The sequence below is a fragment of the Aulostomus chinensis genome, chromosome 7 (assembly GCF_037954235.1).
Source record: "Aulostomus chinensis isolate RoL2024-O1b breed Wild chromosome 7, RoL_Achi_v1.0, whole genome shotgun sequence".
NCBI lineage: Eukaryota > Metazoa > Chordata > Actinopteri > Syngnathiformes > Aulostomidae > Aulostomus > Aulostomus chinensis.
Genome location: NC_141326.1, coordinates 30,712,582 through 30,740,382, shown reverse-complemented (window position 1 = coordinate 30,740,382; position 27,801 = coordinate 30,712,582). Strand labels below are relative to the sequence as shown.

Sequence of the window (27,801 nt, the reverse complement as noted above, 5' to 3'; positions counted from 1 at the left end):
TAGTAGCAGTAGTAGTAGTAGCAGTAGTAGTGAAAGTACAATAAATAAAGGCTTTGTGGTGAAGCACATGAATGTGCTTGAAATTGAATCAGTGTCTATAAACTTGGTATTTCTGTTTATTTATAAAATGCAGGAGTTTGAAGCAAAAGTCCTGATGCGTTCAGAGTTGCCACTCCGACGCGTCAGCGATGACACGTGAATGAAGAGTCCTTCTACTTTGATGAGTTTCTGATTTATTAAAAAAACAAACTTCAATGTCGTGTTTAGCGTGACATCAGCGGCGTTTCAACACTCAAATCCTTCCAGAATGTCTACAAACTAACATTTCACCATCATTCAGCAACAAAACTGCATCTCTGACGTCTCCGACATGGAGAACGACCTCATGTTCCAGCAGAACAGCTGATGTCCGTTCACACGATCAACGTTTTTACTGCGGATGAAACGAAAAAGCTGACGAGTTCTTGACAAACAGCATCAAAGAGTAGTTTAATCAACTATACAGACAAATTCAGAAGCAGTTATATACAGATGTACATGAAAAGTGTGTTCGTGTCCTCCTCCGTCTCAGTCCTCCTCCTCCGTCTCAGTCCTCCTCCTCCTCCGTCTCAGTCCTCCTCCTCCTCCGTCTCAGTCCTCCTCCTCCTCCGTCTCAGTCCTCCTCCTCCTCCGTCTCAGTCCTCCTCCTCCTCCGTCTCAGTCCTCCTCCTCCGTCTCAGTCCTCCTCCTCCGTCTCAGTCCTCCTCCTCCGTCTCAGTCCTCCTCCTCCTCCGTCTCAGGCAGCGGTCGGCACCTGCACAGCAAACACACGCTTCAGTTGCTCTGCCCCATCTTTCGGCCTCCAGCAGGTTCCCGGCCTGATGGACAGACGCTCCTCACGGTGGCGAACTCGACCGTTGATGGCTGACGCGCTCCATGATAGGAGGGCCTCATACTGAAGGAAACTCCACCATTCTAAGGTCTGACAGTGGCGATGCGGACACGCCGTCTCCTCCAGGGTTAAAGATCCAAATAAAATATGACAAAACCAAATAATCACCGTTTCAGTTTGAGCCCTGCTGACGACGGCGGCTCCTAAACTAAACTGGTCTTCTCACCATTCCTCCTTGTGCTCAGTCCTCATTACAGCGCGCTTGACAGCCGTTTGTTGAGTTCATGGCTGAAGCGTCACAGCGGACACTGAAGCTTTTCTACGCTCAGAAACGTTCAAGTGTCCAACAGCGGAGCAACATGGATGAAAGACGTGAACAGAAACACAGACGACAAATCCTACCACACCAACATGGCGGTGACGTACTTCCTGATGGTCTTTGACACCCCGCTGCCTCCAGGTTCCTCACCATCTTCCACCTCCTGCGGTCTCTGGTTCTCCTTCTCAGGCTTCCTGCTGGGACCCCCGAAGAAGTCCCCAATGCCCCTCTGCCAGGTCGGGGTGGGACGGGGACACACAGGGTTCCCACCGGCATACTTGCTCTTTGCTGTGGGTGTAAAACCAGGTCAGCCTGTTTCTACTCCACTCCATCCTGGCTCTGTGTGTGTGTGTGTGTGTGTGTGTGTGTGTGTGTGTGTGTGTGTGTGTGTTGCAGCTCACCAGGGGTCGCAGCCTGGCCGCTGGAGGAGGAGGAGTTAGTAGAGCTGGAACCCAGGGACTTCCGGGGTGCAGAAGCTGCAACAGCTGCAACAGAAACACATCCGTGACTCATGCAACACAAGCAGCACCAGACGCAGGACCTGGTTCCATTCACAGAACTGGAGCCAGGAAGCAGGCCAGTGTTCTATGAGCTTCTTCAAGGTGGAAAAGTAAAATTTCCATTAATTGTAGTTGAACGGTGGGTGCAGCCACCGGCTCATGCAGTGAGATGATGGAGGGCCGTCGGTATTCGGTCAGGAGGGTTTAAATGGGGCTTTTGTTGTTGGCGGAAATCTGCACTGCGGCGCCCAAAACTGGCGCCAGCTCGGGGAGGCTGCCGGCCGCTCCGGAAAACCCCCGCTCTCAGCGCAGCCTGAGGGCCGGAGAGATATCCAGATACGCGAGTTGTAGCTGACAGCAGCGACGGCCATCGGGGGCGGAGGGCGCGGAGTTGGCGGGAGGCGCGACTCTGGATTTAACGGATTACCGATACAGGAACGTGCTAACGCTGTGTTCATTAAACAACACGTTTCTACGTTTGTGGTCGTGTTACCTTTCCGGTAAGACGCGGGAACGCTGTCCGCTTTGGTCCTCACCATCTTGGTCACAGTCTGTGAAAGCACCGGGCGTCTCGGTTTAAACTTCTCCGGTCAGAAGGGTGAATGAACCAAGAAGAATCCCGCCTCGGTTTAAAAAGATCAGCGGATGGGGCGGGAGATCTCTTCTTCGTTGATTTGCTTCAAGCAGTTGCAATATCGCCCCCTCAGACGAAGGCGTGTAACTGCAGAGTTGGTCTACAACACGAGCGTTCTCCCCGACAGAGAAACCCAGCGTTTGCCCCGTCCCAGGGTGAGCAGACTTCCGCTCACGCTGGGCTCCCATAGACACGTGAGGGGCTCACACCCGAAGATGTTCACGTCACACATTTAAAACAGAAGTCAGGAGGACATTTTAGGAGTTTAACTCGGGACGCGGCGCCTCGCGTCACCTCGATGGTCAAGTACCAGGAGGTAATTAGTAGATCAGGCTTCTCTTCGTCTGGGACTTTCAGACAACAGTCAGGCTTCATGGTGACACAACACGATCAAAATAAATAAATATCTATCTGTCATGCCCTGTTATAGTTACGCCCTCTACAACATCAGGAAGATCAGACCCTTCCTGACCCAACAGACCACACAGATTCTGGTTCAGGCTCTTGCATCTCACGCATTGACTACTGCAACTCTCTTCTGGCAGGCCTCCCTGCAGGCTCATTCAAGCCTCTGCAGATGATCCAGAATGGGTTTTTCCTTCAGTCTGAATTCTTGCTTGTGTTGTACGTCGCTTTGGACAAAAGTGTCTGCTAAATGAAATTGTAGAATTGTAGAATCTATCAATCTATATAGGTATGGATCTATCTACATATCTATAGATCTAGATCTATAGATATGTAGATAGATATGTCATTTTTTTAATTAATGGGTTTCTTCGTGCAGCAGGGTGGAGCAGTGGTTGTCACTCTGGCCCCCCAGCAAGTATGTGTTGGCCCTGCCATGGACTGGTGACCTGTCCAGGGTGAAGGCTGCTGGGATAGGCTCCACCCCCACCACCCTGAACATATATATGAATAAAAGTGATGAAAGAATCTAGTTGTAGTCTTGTAAATGATGACCTTGAAAGATACACAGTCTTTGTACAATCTCAGTCTGAGACAAGGCTGCAACTAAAAACTTGTGTGATGGTGGTTTTTCCACAAATCTTTTCAAGTCTTCTGATGTACGGGAGCTGGTCAAGTCAGTTTTATTTAGCCCAACAAATCCCAAATTCAAAGCAGTTCCAAGTAGAGCAGGTCCAGCACCTCCCTCCTTCAATGAACCTCCACCCAACAATTCTCCATCAGCAGCACATCCTGCAACAGCAGCCACCAGAACCTTCCTTTACCAGCAGGAAGGTGGAGCAGATCCAGGATCAGTGGGGACGGACGTCTGCATCCCAGACTGAAACTGGGAGACGGTTCCACAGGAGGGGAGCCTGATAGCTGAAGGCTCTGGCTCCATTCTACTGTTAGAACTCTAGGAACCAGCAGGAACCCTGCATCCTGGGAGTGAAGGGTTCTAGCTGGATCATAGGGGACTAGGAGCTCTGTCAGGGATGAAGGAGCCTGACTGTTGAGGACTTTGATGGTAGAAGAAGAATTTTAAATTCTGTTCTGAATCTGACAGGGAGCCATGCAGAGAAGCAGTCCAGGAGAGACCTGGTCTCTGCTACCAGTTCTAGTCAGGGGGGCAGCAGCGTTCTGGACCAGCTGGAGAGTCTTTAGGGACTTATTAGTCCAGCCTGGTAAGAGGGAGGTGCAGTAATCCAGCCTGGAAGTGACAAAAGCAGGGACTAGTTTTTCTGCATCTTCTTGAGCCAGGATGTGTCTGATCTTAGCGATGTTACGTAGATGGAAGAAGGCGTCCTGGAGATTTGTTGAATGTGGGAGTTACAGGGTCCTGGTCAAAGAGAACTCCTAGGTTCCTTCGGTGGTGCTGGGGGCCAGGGTGGTGCCATCCAGGGTACCTGTCTCATCAGATCAGGTGGTCCTCAGGTGTTTGGGCCCAGCACAAGAACTTCAGTTTATCAGAGTTTAATAAAGGAAATGATGGTCCTCCATGTTTCCTGTCCTTCAGACAGGCCTCCAGTTCAGTCAGCTGGTTTGTTCCATGTGGATCATTGATGAGTTCAGCTGAGTGTCGTCTGCATAGCAGTGAACATTAATGGAGAGTTTCCTGATCATGTGACCTAGAGGAAGCAGGTACAGGGTGAAGAGGACTGGTCCAAGCACAGACCCTTGTGGAACACCAGAACTGACTGTAGTGGTTCAGAGGAACCATCATTAACTAGTACCACCTGAGATGACCTAGTAAATATGACCTGAACCAGTTTAGTGTGGTTCCTTTAATACCAGTGACAGGTTCCAGTCTCTGCAGAAGGATATGGTGGTCAATGGTATCAAAGCTGCACTGAGATCTAATCAGACCAGCACAGAGACCAGTCCCTCATCTGGTACCAGCAGGAGGTCACTGGTACCTTTGACTAGTTCTGTTTCTGTGCTAGGATGAACCTGGAACCTGACTGAATCCTCCAATCAGCTGTTGCTGTGGAGAAGTCTCAGAGCTGTTTAGCAGCTGCTTTCTCCAGAACCTTGGAGAGAAAAGGAAGATGTGATGTTGGTCTGTAGTTGGTAGAACTTCTGGATCCAGGCTTGTTTTTGAGGAGGGTTTAATTCCTGCTACTTTAAAGGACTGAGGGACGGAACCAGATACCAGCGCCACATTGACCATATCTAAGAGGGAGGGGCTAACGAGGGGAGAGAGTCTTGGAGCAGCTTAGTTGGGATGGGGTCCAGGAGACAGGTGGAGGTTGAGAGGAGGACATTATTGAACTGAGCTCATGAAGGCTGATGGGAGAAAAACTACCCAAGTGTGTGTCTGGTCCTCCAGCTGCCTCTAAGGTTCTGGGTTCTCTCCTCAAAGAAGAAACTGTTCCCGGTCCTGGAGGGAACCGCGTCCACTCCGCTCGTCCTGGATGACCGGCCAGAACAGCCCTGAATAATAAACAGTAGAGGGCAGTAGTCTGCTTAACCCGAAGAAGAAGAAGAAGAAGAAGAAGAAGAAGAAGAAGTAGTTGAAGTTGTTTTGTCCCTCCTGCTACTCCGTAGTGGCGGTTATTTGGCTGCGAGCGGAACACACAACAAATCACCTCCGTAACTCGCCAGCCGTCCGAAGTCCAGGTAGGTTCTCCTTTCCTGACCCACCGACGCGCCTGCAGACATTCGCAAGAGTTAGCGCCACGCATGCGGAGTTTCGGCTGTTCGCGGGGTCGCTCGCGTCAGCGGAGGCTAACGGCCAGGAAAGTAAGTTGAGCTGCTCTTCAGTGAGCCGCCCGAACGAGCGAGGTGTCGGTGTTGGTTCCGTGAACGCATCCGCTGGTGTGAGGCTGGCCTCCGCTGCTGCAGGTCACCAGAGGAACGTGACGTCAAGTTAATGAAAGTGAAGTCAATGTCAAACCTGTTGTCACCTGCGTCCATACATCCTGACAGGGAAGAGCAGAACGTTTTCATACAGCTTTGTTTCACGTATTCCAAAGCATTTCATTCAACTGATCAGTGACGTGTATGATGACGTTACTGCGGGGTCATGATCCAGCGCGAGCTACGGCATCGGATCTGGGTCGGAACCATCATTGTGATATTCCTGATATTCTCGGCTTCAAGATGGCAGCAGTGAAGGACGTGTGTTTCAGATGTGTGTTTCCGGTCGTTCACTGCTGGACACCCGAATGTTGAGGTCCGGTCGGACTGAGTCGCTGTCGTGATGAAGAGGATGTTGCATCCGCTTGATATTTCAGTGTAAAACGGGGTGTCATGAAATGTCCCGGTCCCACCAGTCCAGCAAATGTCCTGTTGGAGGAGTTTCACCTCATCAGTAGGTGAGGAGGTGTTTGTGTGTCTGTCGTACCCAGGCGTCGCCATGGAGGAGGTGACCCGGCTGGTGTCCACGGGAGACACTGTCAAGATCTGGGATGGGGTTTCCATGGCGCTGCTGGAACAGTTCAACCCCCACAGCAGCAGCCACCCGGTCACTCAGGCCTGCTGGAGCTCCAACAGTATCCTGACAGAGACGCTGGGTTAGAGTCCCTGTGCTGTCCTTCCTGCCTAGACTGACTCGCTGAAGTAACCAGACATTTGAGATGCAGCTCAAACATTCAGAGATGACGCCATCTGCAGGTGTGAGTGGCGAGGATGAGCTCCACCAGGTGGACTGGAGTCCTCACTGCTCATGACGCGGCCCTGAGGCCTCCAACCAAATCAAGAGATTTCAGTGTGGAAAAAGTGATTGGCAAAGTCCCCCAAAGGTCAAACGAATGCAATAAAACAGATGGAATTCTGGACGTTTGTTGGACAACTGTTAAGAGAACAGTCGAAGAACGACTGAAACTCAGTTAACTTTGGATTACTAATTATTTTGAATCAGGAAAACGTTGCAAAACTTTGACGTTACGACAAAATAAAATTTCTTCTGATTTCTGACTGACTGAAAATGATTATTGGGCAACTGATCCTGGATCAGAGTTCTCGTGTTTAAATTCTGAGAAACCAAAATACCTCCAGACAGAAGTGAGTGACATCACCTGCTCCAGAGAGGGAGGTCTGGTCCAGTTCGAGGCCCCAAGCCTCATCCTTGGTTCCACTGTCGTTTATGTGTGAGAACCACAATCATGAAGTGTGTAAATCTACATCAGCTGACCGTGAAGGTTCCCATCAAAAGATGAAGCTGCCTTGACCAGTTGACTCAGACCAGTACCTGGTCAGCGCCAGCAGCAGCGGAGACAAACTGGTGGTCTCCAGTCTCAAGTCGTCCCCTGTTCCAGTGGTGGAACTGGCTGATGGGGTGAGTGGTGTCAGGTGATTCCCTCCTCAGCTGATCAGACATTTCCCTGCAAAGATGGGATCCTCAAATGTACACGCAGCGAGAAAAGCGCCACGGCGGCGGTGGGACTTGGCGGTTTGTCTGAAGTCAAGTCGCTGATGATTTACTTTGTTCCCACTTTTATGTTTCTGGTCTTCACATCCGCTGTCTAATTTCTGGCTCGTCATCTTTTCAGAAAAAGCAGACTCGCGTGGGTTTTAGCTCCTCGTCTCAGTTCCTGGTCAGCGGAGGTTTGGATCACTGCGTCCACATCTGGGACCTGAAGACCAAGAGACTGCACCGCACGCTCAAGGTCAGACGCACGCCACTGTCAAGGAAGTGAAACAGTGTTGAATGCCACTGGCTGAGAGGAGCGTCCTAGATGGTGACTTCAGACCAAACAGGAAGCAAATATGATGAAGGGGGTTCAGACCTCATGAAGAACTTCTGTCTCCTCAGAATGGAGCAGGACGTCCTGTGGGTCCCAGTTCACTTGTCTCGTTCTCTGTCCCTCAGGATCACAAAGAGGAAGTGACCTGCGTTTCTTTCAATGCTAATGACAGCTACATCGCCTCCGGGTCCACCAGCGGAGACCTGGTCCTCCACAGTCTGACCACCAACCTGTCCAGCAAAGCCTTCGGACACGGCAGCCAGCAGGTGGGCCACGTTCCTTGAGATGGAACCCGAATGTTTAGTGTGAGGAGGAGCAGCGCGTCCTCATGGCAGCGCTGACAGCACACGCTAATCTAAGCGAGCTCATGGCTACGCTCGTGCTGAGCTGCGGCCCAGAAAACAAAATCTGGACATTATTGATAACCTTTGAAGACAAATATCCTAAATAAAATCCAAATGGGAGAGGAAATAAAAAGGCTTCTGGGAGACCAGGATCATGGGGAGGTGGACTCAGCTGCAGGGTGGGCCACTTGAAAAGCTGGGAGAAGAACATCATCCTGTGCTTTTGACCACAAACAAGCGACATGAAGACCTTGATTTGTTTCCTTCCCCTGTCCTGTTGAGCAGCAGCATCCATGTTCCTGCTGCCTCGTTGTCCTGAAGCAGTTCCACTCTGCAAAGGAGGAACCTGATAAACTCCTCCTAGCGCCATTTGTGTTTGATCTTATTAGGAATGTGTTGGTTCATTGGTGAAGCTACCGGAGGAAGAGAGAACAGGGACAGGACAGGGAAGACAGGGGGGACAAAAATGAACTAACAACAACAGAGAGAGGAAAAAAACCTTGGTTGCAGAATGAAGACCTTGATAAAGAACTCAAAGATGTTGAGGCGCAACATAAAAGAGAACAAAAGCCAGGAACCCTAACATGAAGTATACATTACAAAAAGATGATTCTGACAACACAAACATGAGTCAGGAGCAAAATCTCTAAAAATCTTGGCGAGAAAACTGCATATAACATCTGGAGAGGACGGGCTGCACATCTGCCAGTGGACGTGCAGCCGCTCCGTCGCTGGCGTGTCCTGAGTCCAGAGGTTGAACCCTTCAGGACGCTGATGAGTGTTTACCTGGGGGTTGATAACAGCTGGGAAACAAAACTCCCTTCACCTCCGGAAAACCACATTTGTTAGTGTGTGTGTGTGTGTGTGTGTGTGTGTGAGTGTGTGAGTGTGTGAGAGACAGACAGACAGACAGAAGTCCTGCAAGGCTCTTCTTCTTGATTATTGAGGCTTTCCTTTGGCCTGATTATGAATTTGTGTGATTTTATTTCAATCGTCCCTGGGAGATCTTTCTTTATTAGCTTTTTTATAAATGTCTGTCCCTCCCAGTTCGTTCAGAGTTCTTCAAAATGTTTCATTTGACTTTCTGCATTTTGTTTGTTTCATAAACAAAAACCTCAACTGTGGGAGGTAAAAGTACCACTGCAGTTTGTCTGAGACTAAGAACACATTACAACTCCCTCACAAACTAAACATTAAAAATGTATGTAAATGTAAAAAACCCCAAATCCCAAATTCTGTTTCTACAAGTCTGTGTCACGTACCTGCTGCTGCGGGCGAATCGCCGCTGCTTGAATCAGATGTTGGTTTCCTGTAGAAGCGCCGCGGTGGCGTGAGGCACGGCTAATCAGGAAACCAGGCTTGATTTAGCGCCGGCCAAGTGAACTCAAAGAACATCCTAGTGGCTTTCCTGGGGCTCTGAGCCTGACCGCACCCTCCAGAGGGTTGCTGGTTTCACTGAAGGATGCTAACCCTGCCGTTCCAGCAGGGCCTCCTGAGCTGGGGTCAGGACCCAGGAACGTCTCTTCCTAAATGTTAGAAGCTTAATGGAGCGTCTGTGCGGTTCTCAGCCCGTCCACGACCTGAGGCTTTCCATGCTGAAGCGCTCGCTGCTGGGCAGTGTGTCTGACAGCGGCACCGTGGTCCTCTGGGACGCCAACACCCAGAAGGAGCTGCACGTGTTTGATGGAACCCACAAGGCTCCGAGCAGCGGCCTGGCCTTCTCGCCCGCCAGTGAGCTGCTGGTGGTCAGCGTGGGCCTGGACAAGAAGATCGTCTGCTACGACACAACCAGCAAGATGTAAGAGCGCACGATTCAGCGGTGGCGTGTTGGTCTGTCATTGAGCCTCAGGCGTTCTGGTAATGCAACTCTGCCTTTTCACCTCCATAGTCACACAAAGGGGTTTGTACTCAGCAGTATCACACCCTGAGGTATCATCCAGTCTGGCAAAATACTACTTTTAAGTACTTTGTTGTATTAATGAGTAACTTAACGGTCAGACGCCCAAATCTCTAAGTTAGAGAAAGGAGAGATTTACTCAGGACTTCTCTTTTAGTGGCTTTATGATACATCAATCAGCTGTGTGTGTGTGTGTGTGTGTGTGTGTGTGTGTGTGTGTGTGTGTGTGTGTTCATACCTTTTGTGTGTCTGCAGTGTCCTGAAGTCCATCCGGGTTGACAGCCCTCTGACTTCGGTTGACTTCACGCTTGATGGTACTGGTCTGGTTGTTGGATCCACGCAGGGGAAGATCTACCAGTATGACCTGAGGAACAGTAGCGCCCCCACCAGGATCACTGTGGCCCATAAAACATCGGTGTCCTGTGTGCGCTTCCAGAGTAATGCCAGCAGACACAAGGTAACGATGGACGCACAACACGCTGCCTGATGGTCATGGTTCTAAGTCCCGTCCGGACGGGTCTGCTAGCGGAGAACCAGACCAAATCAAGGGTTTTAAGGTGGATGTTAACCCCCTAGGAGGGGTGCTGGACTCTAAACTGACAGATCCCAGTCAGCTGCACTCTTCAAGTGGTTCTCCTCGAGGTTCTACTGGTTCTCTGCTTTACTTCCTCGTATGTAACACGAGTGTCACAAAAACTCAAGAGATGATGATGACTTCAGGAAGGACACTTGATGAAGCGGCCAGCTTTATTTCTGGGTGGAGTCCAGTCCAGCTGGGCTGGGTCCTCTCAGACTGAGGCTCAGAGGGCCTGTGGGGAAGACAAAGCGGTGCTGGCTCTCTTTTGTGCCTGCTAACTTTGTGTTGCTGACTTTGTCGTGGCTCACTGGCCGCTGACATGAGCGCTGGGCGACCGTGGTGGACCGTGGCAGGTCGACAGTTTTCACTCTTTCCTGTTCTCTTGCTCTCATCAGTCTAGTAAACTGGCCCCCATGAAGATGTTCAGCACCAAGAGATCCTCCTCCAAACTGTCCAGCACCCAGCCGGCCCCCGCGGCTGCCACAGGCCCCTCCCCTCACAGACAGATGACAAGTACAGGTGGTTTCATCTGATTGGTGCATGTGAACGTGTCTTTAACTAGACATCAAATCGAGTTCCAGACATGATGGATAGAAAAATGTTGTGTCCAGCAGGGGGCACCGGTGCAGGTGCCATGTCCCGGGAGGGTGAAGGCCAGCAGGGGGCGGAGCAGCCTGCCGCAGTGGAAAAGTTCAGCAGTGTTGGACGAAACAGCCTGGACGTCTTCTCTCCTGCAAGAGAAGGTCAGACGTGTGATTTGATGCCTCCGAAGTCAAAGTTATGAACGCGTCAGCAGAAGCTGCGTACGGCTGTCCCTCTCCAACTTGGCTCACTGATATTTGAGTGTGGGAGTCAGGAACGATAGGAGCGAGAGGATCCTGCCTCACTTCAGTAATCAGGATAAGACAACGACTGCTCGCTGCATCCGCTCATGGCTGGAGTTCCCGCTCTTTACAAGTCAGGAGATGAAGCTCAGGACCGCTGGTCCCAGGGGACAGAAACCACACGCTTGGCCGTGCGTCCGCAGAAACTCTGAATTTGGCAGGCGAACGGCTGACACGGGCGTTACAGAGCATTTTGGCTGGTTGTCCCTTTAACTCTTGAAGGGTTTTAAGAAAACCGTGTCCAGCCTCCTCGTGCGTAGCAGGACTGTAACTGATGGAATTGGGGTGGAGTCCCTCAGCACCAGCCTGGATGGGAGCTTCAGGTGTGACAGGTGAAGCAGATCCGAACTGCTGTTGTCCCAGAAGGACCGGACAGGTCTGAGTGCAGAGCCGCGCATCCACGGGTGCGTCACATCATGGCCACCAGCCTCTCCGCTACATAAAAACCTGCGATTCACCAGTGAAGACCCACCCAGCTGGTCAGCTGACCACGATCTGTTCCGCCGCTCTCGTTGTTACATCTGGACGTTCCGTTCTTCGTTGTACTGGAAGAAGTGCAGTCATCCTCCCCTTTCTCTCCTTTCATTCTTGCTTTTCTTGTTGTAGTTACAACTGGTTACATTTTGATGTCCATGTCAAAGAATTAAACCTAAAACTTTAGTTTCCTGTTGACCTTCTGCTCTTTTTTCTCCTTGTTGCCGTGCCGTCCAGACGGTGGGACCCTGGGGGCAGCAGGAGACGCCCCCTTTGGACGAACACAAGGTACGACAGCCAGTCCCCTCAGGGTCTGACTGAAGTTGGTTGGAAATGCTGTTTCAGAGTGAACTTTCAACGTTGTTTCCATAGTTACCAGTTTGGAGACGCTGCCCAGGGAAGCGGAGGGGCAGCAGGTGATTGGCCGGGCCAGTCTGGACATCTTCTCTCCAGTCAGAGATGGTGAGTCCTCTTCACTCTACTGGTCTCTACTACCAACGTGTAGCACGAGTCACTAACTCCCTCAGACTGACATCAGCCAGTTTGGAGTCTCTGCTGCTGCCGGCGCGCTCAGGGGCGCGGCCTGAGACACGCAGGTCCGTCTGCGGCGTGTTGCTGCAGTCAGTGATCATGCTAACCGCCACGCAGAGCCTGCGGCTCTCAGCACACAATGACGCAGTTCTCCAGACGTTTAGCGGGACAGAATAACCCCAGAACAGAACTGGTTCTGTTTGTGCTGTAGCTGAACCAGAGACTGGGCCGGAATCACGTGACCTTATATCCCTATGGTGATGTCAGAGGATGTGAACTTGCTTGGGTTCAAATGTTAGGATGCCACTTGTTTCTGATCAAAGGTCACTGAAGTGCTGGTCGGCGCTGGTCAGCCGTCAGGTCCAGTATCTCAGTGGCGTTTCAAGCTCCTGTACTTCATCATGAAATTTTGGAGGTCAAATCATCAACTTCTCTTTGTCGCTGGATACTGGACACTGGGATGTGGCGCCCGCCACTGCTGGAAACCACGGCGATCAGACGCGTCCGATAGCTCAGGATCATCAGATACAGCACACACACAGGCGTCCATTTTGGTTACGAGGGTGACGTTTCTTTGACGTTGTTTAATGGACGTGTGTCTCAGACTCTCACTCAGGTGCCAACTCGCTGCGTAAGACTCCGCTGGTGACCTCTGGAGGACGATGTTTCAGCCCGCTCGCCATCTTCCAGACACCTCCGATCAAAGAGGAGGAGCCAGGTCCTGCTGCAGCAGCTGAAGCATGTGACCCCAGACTGGTGCTGACCTCTGACCTCCGTCTGTCCACCTGCTAAACATTGATGTAATTGATCAGTGTGCTCATGACACGTCTGTCTTCACTGACAGTTTGACAAGGCCAGCAGCTCCAGCCTGGAGGGGGAGGCTCAGACCCCACCCACCACATCCCAGCAGACCAATCACAGCCAGCCAGCCCTGCCCTTTTTTACCCCTGAGCCCAGCCACAGGAGAGCCAATGGTTTTCAAGCCCAGCTGAGCTATGACTCACCTACCCAGGCAGCTCCTCCCACCAGTGCCACAGCAGCAGGTAGACACAGCCCTCAGGTTTGATTCCCAACCATGGGCTTTAAATCAGGAGCATTTGGTCAAATTACAGAAATCCTCGTCATTTCTGGGTTTTAATGTCGGTTGGTGGGAGCCGGAGCGTTGAGGGTGCTGGTCTGTGTGTTCAGGTCCAGCTCTGTCGGCCGCCGTCTCCTCCTCTCTCTCCCACAACATTGCTGAGGTGGTGGGTCAAGGAGGAGCTGCTCCCCTCACCTCCCTGCAGATCCACTTCATCCAAAACATGATCCATGAGACCCTGGAGGAGTTCAGGTAGGTCCCTGACCTTTGACCTCACATCTACGATCCTCCATCTTCTACTCAAACCAACCACGAGTCTCCAGAGTGGCACGTTGGAGGACTTGGTGCCTGTTGTTCTGTTGGCCGTCCGTGATCGGTTCAGTACTCGTCACATTTTAATTCAACTGCCACGTTAAAGAAACCCACTGGCCGTTTATTGTTGCTAAGCAACATATCACTAGTGGTAAACTGTCGACAAGCTCCAGCCAAGAATAGCTCTACAATGGCGGTCGAAACCTAGACAGAAGAGGTCTGGAGGATCCTGGGAGTGAAGACCCAGGATGTCACCACGGCGCCAGGCTGCTTTCTGTGTGACCGAGCGCCGGTGATGAGGCTCTCGCGCCGGTGATGGGGCTCTCGCGCCGGTGATGGGGCTCTCGCGCCGGTGATGGGGCTCTCGCGCCGGTGATCGGGCTCTCGCGCCGGTGATCGGGCTCTCGCGCCGGTGATGGGGCTCTCGCGCCGGTGATGGGGCTCTCGCGCCGGTGATGGGGCTCTCGCGCCGGTGATGGGGCTCTCGCGCCGGTGATGGGGCTCTCGCGCCGGTGATGGGGCTCTCGCGCCGGTGATGGGGCTCTGCAAGGATTTTCCGCTCGCATCCCAGTAAAAATCCCGTAGAGTTAAAGTGACCGAGCAAAACCCAACTCTGACCAGGAAACCGGCGTTTTAAAAGTTGGCTTGTTTTCATGGCGACAGACGGGACCTCGTTCCTCCCCTCAACCACAGCCGTGATGTTCCAAAGGCAGGCGGTTCCATGTTGAACCATTAAATCGGCCAGTTCTTCATCAGAAGCAACCGTCATCCAGACACCAAGCGCCAGCGGTTGCTTACACGGTGCACATCAGCGTCACAACAGGCGACGTGTTTGTTTGGTGATGGTGGCGTTGGATCTGCGTCGGTGCTGGACGTCCCGCTGCAGGAGCTGCTGTAGTCATAGGGACCCTCGCGTGAGCTCCGGTCACCGTAGCGACAGACGTGCAGTATGTGATGGTGGCAGCCTTGAGTTCTGGAGAGGAAGTAAAAAGTGATGGTGGGCGTGATTGCACGAGTGGACATGAAGCCTCGGGTGGCGAGGCGGCTGAGCGCTGATGAACGTGTTGCTGTGTCTCCTTAGAGACGCCTGTCACAGAGACATCGTCAACCTGCAGGTGGAGATGGTCCGACAGTTCTACATCCAGCTGGTAAGAAACTCACAGCAGCTCCATTCTTCACCCACCGCCTTCTCGTCACTGTGAGGACGCCGTCTTCCACCTGTCGCCCGACTCACCGCTAGTTTCAGATACACGCCGCTGTCATTGCTTGCCTCAGCAGGACTGAGTGACCTGGACCCTGGTCCCCTGTGGTCCCTCCTGGATGTTAAATGGAACTTGTTGTAGTGGTGCAGACATTTTTGAGGGTCCAGTCTCATTCTGTCATCAGCTGATCTCCTGTTGCATCACCAGGCGCAACCAGGATGTTGGAAGTCAGGGTTTAGGATTACATCATCACAGTCCGTGCAAGAGGGTGGAAGTGATCACGACGGGGATGAGGCCTGTTTGTGGTCCAACAGGAAGTGATCACGACGGGGATGAGGCCTGTTTGTGGTCCAACAGGAAGTGATCACGACGGGGATGAGGCCTGTTTGTGGTCCAACAGGAAGTGATTGAAAGTTCATCAAGATCATCTTGTTAACAACTGACATTTGTTCAACACATAAACACTTAAACAAGTATCAGGACCCAAAACACTTCACTGTGTGTGTGTGTGTGTGTGTGTGTGTGTGTGTGTGTGTGTGTGTGTGTGTGTGTGTGTGTGTGTGTGTGTGTGTGTGTGTGTTTTAGAACGAGATCCATGGGCTGATAGAGAAATACTCGGTGAATGAGTCTCTGGTGGACGAGATTGAGAAGCTGCGGGAGGAGAACCGCCGGCTGAAGACCAACTACTGAGCCGGCGTTCTGCCTTCACCACGAGGCTGCAGTCGGTCTGGAGACGCTTCAGTGCCTAACCAGCACAGGAAGGACTTTACCCACGCCTGCCCATGTGTCACATCTGTGCCTGAACACCAACAGTGCCCCTGGTGGTGATGAGAGTGAAGTGTACTTGTGTTTGTTGTGGAATACTGATGATGTCATCAAACGTCACTGAAGGCTCCCCAGTTGGTCATCAACAATCAGCACATGAAGCGTTAGTAACTGTTAATGGGTTCATTACTCCCCCATGTTTATTACTGGCATATCAACATGTCATTGACACATGGGATCATTTTAGAACACGGGGAGAACGCTGAAGAACACGTGTTCCCCAATGATAGGTACTGAGGCGTCTGCCCCTCCTGCCTCACTGAGTGACTCGGGAGGCAGGAAGAAGCAGCTCAACGGGCAGGACAGGTCTGTTTGAACACCCTTCTGGACTTGGAAGCTGAATGCCGCTCTTGGGGTGGCGTCACTGTGAGTGAGTGAGCGCGGTGTCTCACTCCAGCACGACACCAGGAAGTTGGTGGCTGCTCTTAAGTTCAGGAAGTAAAGAGATGCTAACTTCCTTAGGAGGAGCTGAGGGCCAATTTTTACTCACCAGCTTTGACAGTGTCCCCTCCCCCGGGTCACGGACGGTCCCGGTCGTCCGGCTGCAGGCGGAGATGGACAGCTGGGGTACCGTGGAGGAACCGAGGGGCTGAGGCTGAACCAACTGAACCGGTTCCAGCTTGCAGTGAATAAAATCTCAGACCGACGGACAAAAGTGTGTATTTAACTTTCGCACCATAAGAGAATAAAAACATGATCAGTAAAGTTTTTGATGAATTGTGGTGGTGTTTTGGAAGAAGACGTAGCTTGAATTGGAATTCTCAACAAAAGATGGCAGTTTCCCTTTAAAAAGATGACCATTAAAATGGTTTTAGCTTCATTTCTGTGGGGTTTTCCAGCAGTGAGGTCATTGTGCTGATGGTTCACGCCAACTGGGGTCAGAAGTGATGGACGTGTTGTGACGTCAGCAGCCGCCTCAATGTGTTTTTCAGAAGTTTACAGAATAAAAGATTGATATTTAACCTGAATGCTTCTGTGCCACCGAGGAAACGCCTGCCCCTTTTATTTCATGTATGACACCGTGACGTCACGTGTGTCGGGACCTTGTATCAAGGTTCGTACTGCGCATGTGCAAAGATACGGTTTCGCGTGCATTGGTGCGTTACTGTCTGGAACTTTTGTAGTGAAAGCGAACCACTTCCGGTGGAAAACAAACCGGAAGACGTAGTTGAAGCTGCTGGTTAGCTTGCAAGCTAACCGGGAAGCGCTGAGCCCCGGAACGCCTGACAGGTGGGAATCAAACCTCCGACCGAACATGAACCGAACGGCTCTGTTGCTCCAACTACGTGCGTTTGGAAACGGCAGCAAGCTAGCCACGGAGTTAGCATGTTGCTAACGTTGATGTTTCTAGAATCCGACGAGTGCTGCTGGGCTGATGACGTCAGTGAAAGGGGGGGGGGCATGTACCTGCCCGGAGGTTAAAGACGTAAAACACCTGAAACGGTCGGATCGTGTTGGGTTCGTTGGGCTCCCCTGAGTCTGGCCTGTCTGCATCTACAGAATCCAGCTCACTTCCGGGGTCAAAGGTCGAGAACCTGCAAAACATTGAACTGAGCTGGTCTTAAAGTCCAAGTGAAGGTTTTCAAGCTTCCATCGTTTCTTGGTTCGTTCACATTCCATTAAGATGGAAGAAAACCATGAAGGCAACAAATCAAATGTTGAAATGGTTCCTTCCCTCTGAAGAACAAAGCCTTCAGTTCTGCTGGGAGGACGGCCTGACAGCTTCTCAGTGTTGATGTTGATGCTGACAGAACTGTTGGAGCCAGCCTCACCTGCTGGGTGGGAACTGTCTTGGCTCCGCCCCCTCCTGCCTCAACACCTGCTTTCTCCTTGTTGTGTTTCAGCTGTGACCATGGCGAACCCGCTGAGGGCTGAAGTGGTCCGGCTCTACAAGAACGTGAGTGAGGTTGTTTGTTTCTCTGCTGAAAACAAATTTTAACATCTGGCGATGGCGAAGCATCAAACGAAGCCTCCGTTTTATCAGCAGGTTGAAGTTGCGATCAAACACTCAGACAGCAGTTCAGCCTGAGAACCTCACAAATGCTGCGAGCAGCGGGACATGGAACCGCCTCCTCCTTCTGAGGTGACGCGTGGCAGCAACTCAGTTGTTTACTGCTGGACGGACTGTTTCTCCGTCGATAGAAGCAGCAGCTTCAGACCAGCTTGTCACGACATCACCAACTGACATCAACTTCCCACATCAGAACGTCATCCATGTTTGGTTTGCGACCACGACATCATCAGTGAGTAAATCTTGCTGACTGTGACTTTTCCCGTCTTGTGGCCCAGCAGCTCCTCCACCTAGGCCGCGAGTATCCCAAAGGTGGCGACTACTTCCGAGAGCGTCTGAGAGCAGCGTTCTCCAAGAACAAGTCGGTCCAGGACCCGGAGCAGATCAAGGAGATGATTGCACGTGGCGAGTATGTGGCGCGGGAGCTGGAGGCACTTTACTACCTGAGGAAGTACAGAGCCATGAAGAAACGCTACTACGAAGAGTGACGGACGCGTACGATCGGAACACGCCGCCATCCTGACGGTAAACGGAGAGACAGAAACAAAGTATGAGAAAAAAAGTCATATTTATTTCAGTCTCATAAAACAAACGATCAAAAGCCTTCAGCGTTCCTGCAGCTGCAGGTGAAAACTGGTCAATAAAAGTGAGAAAAGACGAGTTGAGTCCTTTGTTGAGAAACGCCATGGAGGCGCCACTGAGGTCAGAGGTGCCGGGGCTGGAGCGAGTCGCCGTCAGCCAGGTTGGCTCTGCAGATGGGACAGGTGGTGTTGTCCTGCCAGGAAACAAGGAGCACATGAACATCCTGCTGCTCTTCAGTCACGTGACAGCGAATCGCCACATCAGAACACGGCGTGCCACCGTGACCAGTCCGTGTGTTTACAGCCGGGTGCAGGAGCTAGCTAGCATGGAGACATCTCTGAAGGTGCTGGTGAGGATCTTGGACCTCAGTTGTCACAGTGAGGTTGCTAGGCAACATACAAGCAAGATCTGTCTCGTTCATCAGGGAAAAAGAACGACGCGTCCCAGGGTTCATACGTGTTTGGCGCGCGAGTGTTTACCTTCAACCAGCGGTCGATACAGCTAACGTGGTAGTCATGGAAACATGGCAGCATCCGCACTTTCTCCCCGTCAGCGTAGTCACAGAAACAGATCTGACACCTGTCAATCAATCAGAGATGGTGAGTCACCAGCAGACACGCTGACATCATCATAGTCAGACGACCAGCGGCAAGACTCACTGTGTGTTCCCGCCGCCACCAGTGGACTGGAAGGTTTTAGTGGGAAACATCTGGATTTCTCGTCGAGTCAGCTTCTTGGAGACGACGGCGCCTTGACGCTCTTCGAACGCCAGCAGAGCCTGAAGACGAGTAGATGAGCGGTGGGTGAGCGGAAGAATCAAACCGCCTCATTCGCCGTCCAGGCGGAATCAAGAAGTTCATGAGGTTTGTTTCTGCGTCTTCACCTCATAGTCGTTTCCCCCGAGGTCGTCGAGGAGGTCAGGCACGTTCCTCCTTCTGCCCCTCCCACGCTGATGGCGTTGGCCCGGTAGATCTGCTCAAAAGCACAGGAGTCGGGAAGGTAGTATGTTACTGCACAGCTAGAGGGCGCTGTCATTTCTGCCACTGGGTTTCTGATCACATAACAGACGAAACGGCGTAAGTAAGTAAACAAACGTCATCTCAAAGAAGCAGCGGGACGGTCGCCATCTTTGCAAGTCCAAGCAGTCCAGAGCAGTGGTTCCCAACCTTCTCCAACTCAGGGCCCACTTTCAAGTCTCAAAATGTCGGTGGCCCCCCTCTGACTCCATAAATACGGAGGCAAAACTATGCGTTCCCAGAGCGCTTCTTTATTGAAGAAGGAACATAAAGGACTGAACGAATAAAAGAATATTGAACATCTCTAATATCCTTTTAAATGTAACTGACTTTTAACATTCAGGACATTATTCTGTTTACTTATTTTTATATGGGCCTGATTACACTCCTCCCACCCCCATACAAAAGCCACAATATTTAGGAAATGATTTGGCAGCCCCTGGTGGGCCGCAGCCCATATGTTGGGAATCACTGGTCGAGGTGAATCACTGGGAGGCGGAGCTTGATGGGCAAACTGTAAAGTTGGTGTCGCGACAAACAGAAAACTAGCAGCAGGGAGACGACGGCGCACTCCAGGGAAACAGCAGCTGAGGACCCTTCACAGCAGTGAGTGAGAGAGAGAGAGTGAGAGCGAGAGAGTGTGAGTGAGTGTGTGAGCGAGGGAGTGTGAGTGAGTGAGTGTGTGAGCGAGAGAGTGAGTGAGTGTGTGAGCGAGGGAGTGTGAGTGAGTGAGTGTGTGAGCGAGAGAGTGAGAGTGTGAGTGAGTGTGTGAGCGAGGGAGTGTGAGTGAGTGAGTGTGTGAGCGAGAGAGTGAGTGAGTGAGAGAGTGTGAGTGAGTGAGAGAGTGAGAGAGTGTGAGTGAGTGAGTGAGAGTGTGTGTGTGAGCGAGAGAGTGAGTGAGAGAGTGTGTGCGAGTGAGTGAAAGAGTGAGTGTGAGAGAGAGTGTGAGTTAGAGTGTGTGTGAGTGAGTGAGAGAGTGAGTGTGAGTGAGTGAGAGAGTGTGTGAGTGAGAGAGTGTGAGTGAGAGAGCGTGAGTGTGTGAGTGAGATAGTGTGAGTGAGTGTGTGTGTGTGAGTGAGTGAGAGAGGGTGCGAGTGAGTGAGAGAGAGTGTGAGTGAGTGAGTGTGTGTGAGAGTGTGTGTGAGAGAGTGTGAGCGAGTGTGAGCGAGAGTGTGAGCGAGAGAGTGTGAGTGAGTGTGTGAGTGAGAGTGTGTGTGTGAGTGAGTGAGTGAGAGAGAGTGTGAGAGTGTGTGTGTGAGTGAGAGAGTGTGTGTGTGAGTGAGAGAGTGTGTGTGTGTGAGTGAGAGTGAGTGAGAGAGTGTGAGTGAGTGTGAGAGTGTGAGTGAGAGAGTGAGCGAGAGAGTGTGAGTGAGTGTGTGAGCGAGAGAGTGTGAGTGAGTGTGTGTGAGTGAGAGAGTGTGTGAGTGAGTGAGAGAGAGTGAGTGAGTATGTGTGAGTGAGAGAGTGTGTGTGTGTGTGTGAGAGAGAGTGAGTGAGAGAGTGTTAGAGTGTGTGTGTGTGAGAGAGAGTGTGTGAGAGAGAGAGTGTGTGTGAGAGAGAGTGTGAGTGAGTGAGAGGGTGTGAGAGTGAGTGTGTGAGTGTGTGAGAGAGTGTGTGAGTGAGTGAGTGTGAGTGTGTGTCTCACCGCCTTCAAAGCTGACCAGCGGTGAGACGGCAGCCAGCAGCTGAGGCATCCAGCTGGACTCCATGTAGTGGTGATACTGCAGCAGACGACACTCAGGTTAACTTTCAGCCCCTAAACAGTGGCACCTACTGGGGTCTACTTCCAGCGGCGGATGAATCCACGTTTGGTGGACGAGAGGATTCACCTGCTACTGTGTTTCCTTCAGAGACCAAACACTTCAGAACTCACCAGCTAGAGATTTACTGATGCATTTGAAGCCCTGGGATAAACAAACAGATAACCTGACACACACACACACACACACACACACAAACTTTGATCTTATCTGTTCACAGACGTCAGTAAAAGTTAACCAGCAGCAACAAAACTAGTCATGAAACGTAGTTTTTGAGGTTAGTGTTAGGGTTAACCCCCAACCCGTCCAGTCCTGTTTAATGATGGAAGGGGGGAGGAGCTACATCACTGCAGCAAGTATGGCAGACAGCAAAGGTCAATGAGTGGCAAAGACAAACGCCACAACAGAAGCGGCCCCGGTCTAGAACTGGTCCGGGTCCAGGGGCCACTATCACTGACTTATAAAGCTGTTCATGTCGTCATGTGACTTAAGTGATCGATGTGTTCTGTTTCTGTAGTCTTTCACTCAGCTTGATGCTAGTGATGCTAACAGCCACACAGCAACATGTTCAGATGGGCGGAGCCTGCTGAGCTCTACTGGCACCATCTTATTTAGGGGTAGGACTACTTACACGTTGGTGGCTCTGCTGATGGAGGTGCTGATGCTGGCAGCTGCGTGACTCCACCTCCTCGCGGTCAAACTGGGCCTGTGTGAACAGAGAGAGCCTGGTCACGTGTGCAAGCTGGAGTCGTTTATTGGAGAGGAAGGCCAAACACAGAGACTCCGCCCACCTGCAGGTTCCGGGCCAGCGCCTCGTCTTCCTCCTCCTGCACAAGGCGCACCGCCGCCTCTTCATCATCACTGATGACGATCTGCTCCGGTGCCGCTGAGGAACGAGTGACACCAGTGAGGAATCGATCTGATGGAGACGTCAGTATCTCAGTAGCAGCAATGTTGCCATGACAACAGGGAGATGCTGCCCTTTCATACGAGGATGGTCGGATACCATGTCCTAGAATTATGACCATCAATATATGAAGGTGGTGCATTGATGGGGGCGGGGCATCAGAACACACCTGCAGGTTCTGAATTTATGAGGTGATTGACGACCTTTTGACTCTACGACTTCATACAAGCATCATGTGACTGAGGTGCAACTGTGGTTCTCATCGTAATGAAGAGATGATGATTTACGCCTCGTCATCATACCTGTCGGGCTGATTCCTCGCTCGCCATTCAGCCACCTCCTCTCCTCGGCGGTCAGGAACGACAGAGAATCAGAGGTGTGCGGAGGCGGCGGTTCCGGGCTTCGCCTTCGAAGTCCAGGACGAACTGCGGAACCTGCCACAGCCACGCCCCGCCCCTCCTCTGATGATGCTGCAAGGTAAGACGACAATGGTGACGGGGAGGAGGAGAAGGACGAGGAGGAGCTGGCAGCAGCCGACAGAGGGGCGTCCAGCCACCTGCCCAAAGGAAACACCCGGAGAGACGACGCGGGAACAAAGTCCATGCTGCTGTGCCCCGCCGCTGCCGCCAGACGCCTGCGTTTGAATCTCCCGGCAGGAGAAAGTGCTGCTCGTTCTGGTGAGTCGAGCGAAGACACCTGCTGACGAGGAGAAGGCAGATGTGAGTTGACCACATGATCAGTCAGGGGAGTGATGCTTTTCACCAACTTACAGGGTCTAAATGTTCCTCTGTGATACGGCGCCGTCTCCTCCGCTTGGCGAGCTGCGGGCTGGAACACAACAGGTGCGCACCATCAACATCAGCTGCAGAGGTTTCAGCTGAAGCCACTAAATGTTAAAATGAAGGACTGCAACACCTCGGGTCAGAGTCTCTGGTGTCACTGATGGGTCCATTCGGCACGGTTGCCTTGGTGATGACGCATTAATGATGACGCTGATCATGCACAGATTAGGATTACTCAGGTACCTCGGGGTCTCTGGGACCATGATGGGCAGGTCACGGTACAGGACGTCAGCGGGGTCGAGGAGACAGGCTCGGTTCAGCTCTCCAGGACTGTCGGGGTCAGACGAGCACGGGCTGCCTGTGAGCGGCTCGTCCATGGCCTCCCTCGGTACCGGTACCCTCAGAAACTGGTTCACTGGGAGAAATCCCCGGATTACAACTGGTGAAGTGGGAGCTATGGAGGAACAAGAGGTTAACTGTAGCTACTAGCTAGAACCTGCTAGAACCACACTTCAGACCGAAGCTGGGACCCGCGTTGTTGGTCCCGGAACGGTCAGGTAGCAGCGCAGCCTCAGCTCGTGAACTGAATTAGCATCGAGAACAAACGAGCCGGAGCCCCAAACAACGACGCATCACCGCCACCAAGCACAAGAATGTTCCAGATAAACCGACCTCACCGACACTGGCGAGCAGAGTCGTCTGCTGGCTGATTTCCGAGACGAGCAACCGCCGCGGTCGCTACAGGAAACGCACTTCGCATAAAAAGAGGAGCTTCCGGTGTTCCACCCAAAAAGTTCCCCTCAGTTCATTTTCACGAAAAAAGGATAGAAAACTTGGAAATAGATTGTTCGTTTAGCCAGTTCGTCCCTTTGTGTTTGTCAGTGCTGCCAGCAGTACTGACGTATTTGTCACAGACGACCCGGAGGACGCCGCGGTCTCCCGGACGGTGATCAGCACCTCAGGGCCCTCAGAAGGGTCTTGTTGGCTCCTGGACAGAGCAGGAGGATGAGGCTGTTGCTGACTAAAACTGAGGAACTCAAATGAAAGGACCACCAGACGCATGGTTGTAAAGATTTTCTTTCGTTTATTACACTGAACAGCTTTTTAAACTGAGAAGCTCGTTTACCAAGTTCCAAAACTGATGCAGCAGAACACGTCAACATGACATCACCTGTCACTGAACAGCCCAACAGTAACCAAGGTAACAACTAGGAAGTACTCTTGGAGGGGGAACCAGCTCCATCACCGTGGCAACAGCAGGCTAGAACAGCATGGTCTGCAGAGATTTGCGGACTGTGGCCATTTCCTGCTGTTGCTATGGAAACACACAGACAACACAAGCTGTCACGTCACTCATCCAGGTGATGTAAAGTTTGAATTAGACCAGTGAATCATGTCACCGTGTCCATGAGGATCTTCTTCTGCAGGGTGGCCATCTCCTTCCTCAGCTCCTGTTGCGCCCCCTGCAGGAAACCCTCCTGGCTCTTCTCCATGTCCTCCATGTTCTAGAGGGAACCACCATCAAGAGTCAGAATAGGTGCCTTGGATCCTAGTTCACTAGATCCACCTCAGTGGTCTCATCTCTTCCTGAGTAACAAACTCGTTTCCATGAACTCAACTCCATCTGTGATGGGGGTTTGGTTGGCGCGACCTCAGGGTTTAACGGAACACAGAACCAACATTAGAGGACCAACAACAATCCAGCAGACCGGCTTTTTGAGACCTGACCTTGATGAACTGCTCGTACAGCTCCCGCACACTTTTCAGCTTCTGGTTCTGAACCAGCCGGGCCTGCTGCAGGATCTTCTGCTGCTGTCTGAACAGATTCTGTGGAAAGAGAAGTGTTCTTCATGCCATGTTGCTGCAAAGCTTTGTTGTGTTTCACGAAGCAACAGCAAAGAAGGCGGTATCATCAGAATGCTACGATTTACTGAGACGTCACAGAAGTTTGACGAAATCTCCAGCTGCTGACCGGCTGATGAAGCCGCCGCATTTCAGCGAAGCTCCCGACGGACCCAAAGAGTTAGTGTTTGTCTTTAGCTCAAAGGGTTTGTGGATCACTGGTCTTCCGGCTGGATTATACCGGACGATGGTCTGGAGAGTGTGTCAACGGACAGGAACGCTGCAAGTGAGACTCTTCAGAAATCCAGCAAGTGCTCATAAAAACTATCTTCTGTCTAACTATCAATCTGCTACTTCCTACATAGCTGGTACTTAAAAGTAACTTGTCTAAAAATGTCCCCCTGAACGAGCAGAACACACTGGCACTCAAATGACGCTGCTCTGCTGCTGTTCGTGACCGTCCCTCAGCTCAGTCGTCATAGACTGCACCAGCGCTGAAGACAATGAGGCTGAAGCTCCGATCCACAACTTCCTGTCAACGTCCTGTGTCCAGTGGCCTCAAGGCCATTGAGAGGAGCAGCGGAGGATGGATGGGAGCGACGGCTCCACGGAACCAAACCAGCTGTGAGTGAACTGACGTTGAGCTTCTCCTCCTGCTCCTCCGCTCGCTGGGCTTCTGCCTCCCACTGCTGCAGCGCAGACGCCACCTGCTGGGAGTACTGCTGAGTCACCTTCTGTCTGCGCGCGCGCACACACACACACACACACACACACACACACACGAGTATTTTAAATCAACTTTCTGAACTGATTTCGCTGAAGCTTCAGTGTGATGGCCTGCAGGCCTCCATTTAATAGTTTAAGTGTTGAAACCCTTTGACCCTCAAAATCTACACCCACATTCAGCATCGCACTGTTCGTGGTGCGTACATTCACACAGGTGTGAGAGGCAGTTTGGCACTCACACCAACAGAAACAACTACAAATGCTCCACAAATGCAAAAATAGAAATTCAATCAGATGGTTTCAGCCCTCAGAGGGTCACCAGCATGTTCACGTTTTCATGATTAAACTCCTAGTCCTGCGTCACTGAGCCTCCAATCTTCCTCAGGCAGTGTGTTGGCATGAACTCAGCTCCGGTGGAGGAAAGCGTGAGGGATCAAACCTCTGGCCGTGGTAGTTGTTCCACAGCTGCTCCAGTTTGTGCTGGCTCCCCTTCATGTAGGTCTTGGTTAGATTCTCCAGACGTTTTTTCTTGGCCTGCATCATCTTGCTAATATCAGCTGGACAAAAATAATGCTGCGTCAGATTCTGACCCACTGAGATGAAGCTTTGGTTCTATTTCTAGTAGGGCTGCAACCATTTGTCGACACACGCGCTTTCCCAACAGAGTGAGGCGTCTCTCTTGATTATCATCTCTGCCGAGAGTCGCTCATGCGCAGTAGCGTCTCTGTCTCTGAGCCGTGACATAGAGAAATGGCGGCGTCAACATCAGGTACGCGCACCAAAACTTCTGAAGTTTGGAGCATTTTAGCCTGGATACGGAGAATGAAAAGACTTCTAGCAAAGGTTGCCAAGCAGACCTTGGTGTCATGGCGGTGATGCAGGAACACTGAAAGAAGCAGTTGAACGAAGCGCAGTCTGACTCTCCTCATGAGACTCAAGGAACATTCAAGCAGGACGGTTTTAGGACACATTGGACATTTTAGAAGCGTGTTTGCACTATAAAAGAGAGCTCTAGTGTGATGAGACTGTGCCTGACAAACGTGTTTTAAATTCAATCCATGAACACTGGGCCTAATTGGTTCTAGATAGGACGTTTTTATTTAACTTTTGTACGAATCCGCAGAATGTTCAATAAAAGATGGATTTTTCATTGTACCCATCTCTCGTTTATTATCATTTGCCACATAATTAAATCAACTTCATGCTACATTTAAGAAAACTTATTATGCGATTAGTCGACTAATCGTTTCAGTAGTCGGTGACTAGTTAAAGTAGTCGTTAGTTGCAGCCCTAATTTCTAGTTCACGGTGCTCAAACAAGAGAGCAGGACACATCAACTGTATTGGCAGACAGCTACTTACCCCCAAACCTCTCTAACATGGACTGGAACTCGTTTCTGGGGATGTCAAGAGAGAAAAATCATATGGTAACTGACTGGCCAGGCCTCCTGCACTACAGCTTAGCGCTGATCAACTACGACTGCGTTCCTGTCCCTCCTCCGAGTACCCGCCAGCGCAGGCCGCTCCTTCCTCTTCGAAATCCTCCGCAGATCTTTTCTTCAGCAGCTTGTCCGCAGTTGGATTATCATCTCAGGAGAGAAAATAAACTCGTCTCCAAAATCATTCTTAGCCTTCTCAATAAGTCAGGACTGACTGATGAAGCTCACCTACCTTTTCGAACATCATCCTCTGATCCACTCAGCTCTTTCTTCGCATCGTCAGTAAAATCAAATACTTTCTCACTTTTTTCATCGAGGTGTTTTTTCCTCATTTGCCTCCGGCTGGTGGCCATTCTTCTACCGGTTTGGTCTGTCGCTGAATCAGACAGCAACTCTACAATTTGACACGCAAGCCTGAACTGGAGGGTAGAAAATAATGCTAGCTTAGCTCCTGCTGCTAGCAGATGTAGCAGATGTCACTAGCAGCTGTTAAATCTAAATTTAATTGAGTCAAATCCACTCGAGATGGCGGAAACACTATTCTGACTTGTATGCTTCTTCTAATTTTACTTACTGGTTGGAGTCAGACACAGAAGTTACCGGACAAACAAATAGTGAACAATCAGAGCTAAGCTAGCTAGCAGCACCGCGGCCAGATTCCCGCCAGAAGTATGGAGGACACTGGAGATTAGGGGTGTCCAACGTTTTGCCTTGAGGACCTTGTAAAACTATGAAATGTTCATTAACTCTACTACTAACTAACATTCTGCTTCAGAATCATTTCCCCGCATTTAAGTCTAAATGCTGTTTCTAAGCTGTTGCCACAAAGACGATGCTGTTTTCATATTAAATATTATTTTAATAGCCATTGTATTTCATTTCTTAACCACGTCAATAACTTTAAATGCTCCCATGTGTCCAATCAATAAAAAATATATTATAATGAGGTTGTTTAATATTTTTATTTTTTAATCTATTAAAAATCTTGAGAGGATATATTATTGCATAAGGGTTATTCGGGCACATTTACGTAGATACACAAATATTTAATTGGAATTAGCCAAAGTGTTTATCAAGTTTTTAATTAATAATACATAATTTTAATATAAAAAACTCCATGAGAAACGACAAAGTAGCTTTTAGATTAAATGTGACTC

At 51.0% G+C, this 27,801-nt stretch overlaps 5 protein-coding genes across 13 annotated transcripts; 2 read left to right on the top strand and 3 right to left on the bottom strand.

Annotated features, from left to right (window-relative positions):
• Window positions 1-205: 205 nt before the first annotated feature.
• pclaf (PCNA clamp associated factor) lies at window positions 206-2,337 on the bottom strand. The gene is made up of 4 exons (XM_086207934.1): window positions 2,184-2,337; window positions 1,592-1,675; window positions 1,298-1,478; window positions 206-793 (listed from the first exon to the last, which is right to left on the bottom strand). Exons 1-4 carry the CDS (start codon window positions 2,227-2,229, stop codon window positions 754-756), a joined length of 351 nt encoding a protein of 116 aa, XP_086064060.1. The 5' UTR covers window positions 2,230-2,337; the 3' UTR covers window positions 206-753.
• Window positions 2,338-5,233: 2,896 nt separating this feature from the next.
• nedd1 (NEDD1 gamma-tubulin ring complex targeting factor) lies at window positions 5,234-16,499 on the top strand. Of its 3 annotated transcripts, none has more exons than XM_086209923.1 (16): window positions 5,234-5,387; window positions 6,119-6,262; window positions 6,953-7,047; window positions 7,262-7,378; window positions 7,582-7,722; window positions 9,369-9,598; window positions 9,953-10,154; window positions 10,670-10,793; window positions 10,889-11,017; window positions 11,870-11,920; window positions 12,005-12,094; window positions 12,768-12,919; window positions 13,008-13,206; window positions 13,352-13,493; window positions 14,635-14,701; window positions 15,341-16,496. In XM_086209923.1, exons 2-16 carry the CDS (start codon window positions 6,127-6,129, stop codon window positions 15,443-15,445), a joined length of 1,980 nt encoding a protein of 659 aa, XP_086066049.1. In that variant the 5' UTR covers window positions 5,234-5,387; window positions 6,119-6,126; the 3' UTR covers window positions 15,446-16,496. The 3 variants fall into 3 exon arrangements, with proteins under 3 accessions (XP_086066049.1, XP_086066047.1, XP_086066048.1); XM_086209921.1 differs by having other exon boundaries at window positions 10,886-11,017; window positions 15,341-15,488; XM_086209922.1 differs by lacking the exon at window positions 5,234-5,387 and adding an exon at window positions 5,401-5,510 and having other exon boundaries at window positions 10,886-11,017; window positions 15,341-16,499.
• A 174-nt stretch (window positions 16,500-16,673) lies between these two features.
• lyrm5b (LYR motif containing 5b) lies at window positions 16,674-19,590 on the top strand. Of its 4 annotated transcripts, none has more exons than XM_086209933.1 (3): window positions 16,674-16,810; window positions 17,425-17,477; window positions 17,873-18,830. In XM_086209933.1, exons 2-3 carry the CDS (start codon window positions 17,433-17,435, stop codon window positions 18,077-18,079), a joined length of 252 nt encoding a protein of 83 aa, XP_086066059.1. In that variant the 5' UTR covers window positions 16,674-16,810; window positions 17,425-17,432; the 3' UTR covers window positions 18,080-18,830. The 4 variants fall into 4 exon arrangements, with proteins under 4 accessions (XP_086066059.1, XP_086066057.1, XP_086066060.1 ...); XM_086209931.1 differs by having other exon boundaries at window positions 16,726-16,810; window positions 17,870-18,836; XM_086209934.1 differs by lacking the exon at window positions 16,674-16,810 and adding an exon at window positions 16,824-17,183 and having other exon boundaries at window positions 17,873-18,834.
• On the bottom strand, window positions 18,141-23,467 carry LOC147259504 (uncharacterized). 4 transcript variants are annotated; one of them, XM_086209924.1, is made up of 11 exons: window positions 23,316-23,467; window positions 22,882-23,092; window positions 22,627-22,684; window positions 22,159-22,555; window positions 21,741-21,835; window positions 21,581-21,655; window positions 20,835-20,910; window positions 19,057-19,145; window positions 18,833-18,951; window positions 18,653-18,752; window positions 18,141-18,366 (listed from the first exon to the last, which is right to left on the bottom strand). In XM_086209924.1, the coding sequence occupies exons 2-11, from the start codon at window positions 23,013-23,015 to the stop codon at window positions 18,295-18,297; spliced, it is 1,215 nt and encodes a 404-aa protein (XP_086066050.1). In that variant the 5' UTR covers window positions 23,016-23,092; window positions 23,316-23,467; the 3' UTR covers window positions 18,141-18,294. The 4 variants fall into 4 exon arrangements, with proteins under 4 accessions (XP_086066050.1, XP_086066052.1, XP_086066051.1 ...); XM_086209926.1 differs by having other exon boundaries at window positions 22,159-22,552; XM_086209925.1 differs by having other exon boundaries at window positions 23,311-23,423.
• A 228-nt stretch (window positions 23,468-23,695) lies between these two features.
• On the bottom strand, window positions 23,696-27,369 carry sycp3 (synaptonemal complex protein 3). The gene is made up of 9 exons (XM_086209930.1): window positions 27,219-27,369; window positions 26,877-27,063; window positions 26,713-26,794; window positions 26,568-26,602; window positions 25,646-25,763; window positions 25,119-25,218; window positions 24,367-24,465; window positions 24,039-24,143; window positions 23,696-23,953 (listed from the first exon to the last, which is right to left on the bottom strand). The coding sequence occupies exons 2-9, from the start codon at window positions 26,995-26,997 to the stop codon at window positions 23,900-23,902; spliced, it is 714 nt and encodes a 237-aa protein (XP_086066056.1). The 5' UTR covers window positions 26,998-27,063; window positions 27,219-27,369; the 3' UTR covers window positions 23,696-23,899.
• Between the last annotated feature and the right edge of the window lie 432 nt (window positions 27,370-27,801).